The sequence below is a fragment of the Hibiscus syriacus genome, unplaced genomic scaffold (assembly GCF_006381635.1).
Source record: "Hibiscus syriacus cultivar Baekdansim isolate YM2019G1 unplaced genomic scaffold, ASM638163v2 tig00111198_pilon, whole genome shotgun sequence".
Lineage (NCBI taxonomy): Eukaryota > Viridiplantae > Streptophyta > Magnoliopsida > Malvales > Malvaceae > Hibiscus > Hibiscus syriacus.
In genome coordinates, this window is record NW_024063014.1 from 593,951 (window position 1) to 597,359 (window position 3,409).

Below are 3,409 nucleotides of genomic sequence, written 5' to 3' on the forward strand. Positions count from 1 at the left end.
GTTTTAGTTTAATAAAATTTATTGAGTGGTTTTATTTTTTAAAGAAAATATTATTTTTTTGAAAATTTGAATTTAAACATTTATTTTTGTAAGGTGTAAGGTGTATATTATATTATTAAAGAAGAAATATCATTTTTTTAATCACTCTAAACTATTTAAAAAAATAAATTATTGAAACAAAATAAATTGATGTTTAAATTTGGACGTCTTGGAAGGTAAATGTTTCGCCCCGTTTCGAACTTTTTCTCTCGAAAGGGGAGAGAACTAATGATACAAGAAAACGACATATGGAGCCTTTTAAATGGTCCGACTTCTTTTGAATATTACTCCAATTTTGTCCACGTACTCTTCATTAAGTTCAACAACTGAACCATTCAAAATCCTTTTAATTTTCTACTCATCAATAATTCATTATTTTAAACTTAAATGGTAATTATAATCATATTTGCATATACATATAAATATGGATATTGTGTTTGCAGTGAGGTAGGGAGGACATGGGGGAGTTAGAACATGGTCTTCAAAAAATCATGAAGGCAACACCTTCAAAAGCTTTGATCAAGATCAACCTGGTTTTTATTGCCTTTTTTCTGCTCTTCTATGGAGCTCTTCTTTTGCGACCAAATTCTTCTCTCTATTTCCAGAATGCAGCATCGGCTGTTCGATGCTCATTTCGTGAGTGTCATCACAAGGTAAGGTGAGCTGAGTTATATTTATTCATCGTATAATCAAACATGTTTGTTTTCTTTAATTTTAATGGTTTGGTTATGTAGCTGGAGAAAGGGATGAAAATGATGGCAGGTTTGGAGCCGAAGAGAAATTTAACTATGTTATCGGTGCCGAGCTTCGTTGATAAATTTGGTGGTGGATTGAAGATTGGGATGGCTAACTTCGAAGATGTGGATTTTAGTGAGTGGAAAAAACATGGGGAAACGATTCCGATCGATTTCGAGCGAGTCTCGGAGCTTTTCAAATGGCAAGATTTGTTCCCTGAATGGATTGATGAAGAAGAAGAAGGTGAAGTGCCGAAATGCCCCGAGTTACCGATGCCGGACTTCGATAAGTACCCAAACTTGGACTTGACAGTGGTGAAACTTCCGTGCAAGTACCCCATAGATGGCTGGTCTAGGGAGGTTTTCAGGCTTCAAGTTCATCTCATAGCTGCAAACTTGGCAACCAAGAAAGGGAAAAGGGGTTGGAATTGGAAGACAAAAGTGGTGTTTTTGAGCAAATGCAGGCCCATGTTGGAGATGTTTAGGTGCAATGATTTGGTGAAACAGGAAGGGGAGTGGTGGTACTATGAACCGGAAGTCGCGAAATTAGAACAAAAAGTTTCATTTCCTGTTGGTTCCTGCAAGCTAGCGTTGCCATTATGGGGCCGAGGTAAGATCCTTGGCTTTCAAAATTCTTCACCATTTCTGCTAAAAAAATTATACCTACTGAGGTTTATGCAACCAGTTGACTTGAACAACAAAAAGTTGGCAGACGAAAATGAAAGGATGAAGAAAATAGTATGGAAATAATTGAGAGTAGGAATTAACATAAGGATTAGTTGGATCATTGATGTTGATGTTAATATAATTAGGAACTTCCTAATACCAATTCTGAATTTGACCTTACTTGCTGACAAAGTCCAAGACAAGTAGTTATCATATATATATATATTGAATAATCAGAGATAATTATAAAACATGAAGAAAATGAATATAAAATTTCAGGAAATGATGAAGTGTTTGATATCACCAAGATCAAACATGCAACGGGGAACACAAAACGTGAAGCCTATGCCACAGTGCTACATTCTTCGGAAACGTACGTTTGTGGTGCGATAACCCTCGCCCAAAGTCTCCTAAAAACCGGCACCAAACGGGACCTCATCCTTCTCCTGGACGACTCCGTCTCAAAACAGAGGCGTGACACTCTCAAGGCAGCCGGATGGAAGCTCCGGTTCATAAAGAGAATTCGAAACCCTCGAGCCGAAAAACACTCATACAACGAATACAACTACAGCAAGTTCAGGCTGTGGCAGCTTACAGATTACGAAAAGGTCGTATTCATCGATGCAGACATCATGGTGTTACGAAACCTCGACCACCTTTTCAATTTCCCTCAAATGACTGCAACGGGCAACGACGTTTGGATATTCAATTCGGGCATTATGGTGATCGAGCCATCAAACTGCACGTTCAAGCTCTTAATGAACAAACGTGAAGAGATCCTCTCGTACAATGGAGGGGACCAAGGTTTTCTGAACGAAGTGTTCGTATGGTGGCATCGTTTGCCGAGGAGAGTGAATTTCCTAAAGAATTTTTGGTCTAATGACTCAAATGAAAGAGGTTTAAAGGAGCAGCTATTTGCAGCTGATCCACCGAAGCTTTACTCCATACATTACTTGGGGTTGAAGCCTTGGCTTTGTTACAGGGACTATGATTGTAACTGGAACAAAAGGGATCATCATGTTTATGCAAGCGATGCAGCTCACAAGAGATGGTGGAAGTTTTATGACACCATGGATGAAAAATTGCACAACTTTTGTGGGTTAACGAAGCGAAGAAAGGTTGAGTTGGACTGGGATACAAAGAAGGCTAAAGATGCAGGGTTCAAAGATAAGCATTGGAAGATTAAAATTACAGATCCAAGACGAAAAAGTATTATCAATTAGATTTTTTCATGTTTCTTTTCTTTTTTTCGGTTTTAAATTATTTTTGTTAATTTTATTCTGTAGAAACGCAGTATAGATGATCCCGTTTACCTTGTAATTTACGTATTGATGATAGCTATACCATACTATTTGTGCATTACATGCAGCAAAATAATTATTGTTTGAAGGGAAATTTTTATATGAGATATGTAACCTCATTTATATATATCACCTCTTCAAGATATGACATTTTATTTCATATTAACGTTATAATTGTCCATTTTATCAACCGTGATAAGTGTTTGATGTAAAATCAAACAATTTAAAAATTATTATAATATCACTTATCATAAGACTTGCTCTATTTTTAAAAGACATGTATAATAAGATGTACATCGTAATCATTTACAAACTTAAGGACTTCCCTTTTTATTTTTATTGTAGGATTCATGTTTTCGCGTCTCTAAAACATGATAATAACCTCTTGTCATACCAAAATATAAATGTAATTTTATCCGATTTAGTTATTAAAAATCAATAACTCTAAACTAAATTAAAAATGATTAGTGGGGCTATTTGACGTGCAAATTTCAGCCCTTTAGCCAAGGACTGCAAATTCAATAACCGTTGGCTGCATAAATATAATAATAAATTAGCTAACTGCTCTGGTTTAATTTAATCTCTTTGATTGCTAGTCTCAACCACCAGAAGATTTCCTGCTGTATTACAAGCAGTGTGCGTCACGAATTAGAGATGATGATGATTAAT

At 36.0% G+C, this 3,409-nt stretch overlaps 1 protein-coding gene across 2 annotated transcripts; it reads left to right on the forward strand.

Annotated features, from left to right (window-relative positions):
* The first annotated feature begins 489 nt into the window (after positions 1 to 489).
* On the forward strand, positions 490 to 2,802 carry LOC120155583 (UDP-glucuronate:xylan alpha-glucuronosyltransferase 2-like). 2 transcript variants are annotated; one of them, XM_039167107.1, is made up of 3 exons: positions 490 to 692; positions 774 to 1,383; positions 1,719 to 2,802. In XM_039167107.1, the coding sequence occupies exons 1-3, from the start codon at positions 498 to 500 to the stop codon at positions 2,660 to 2,662; spliced, it is 1,749 nt and encodes a 582-aa protein (XP_039023038.1). In that variant the 5' UTR covers positions 490 to 497; the 3' UTR covers positions 2,663 to 2,802. The 2 variants fall into 2 exon arrangements, with proteins under 2 accessions (XP_039023038.1, XP_039023039.1); XM_039167108.1 differs by having other exon boundaries at positions 607 to 697; positions 1,719 to 2,801.
* Positions 2,803 to 3,409: the final 607 nt, after the last annotated feature.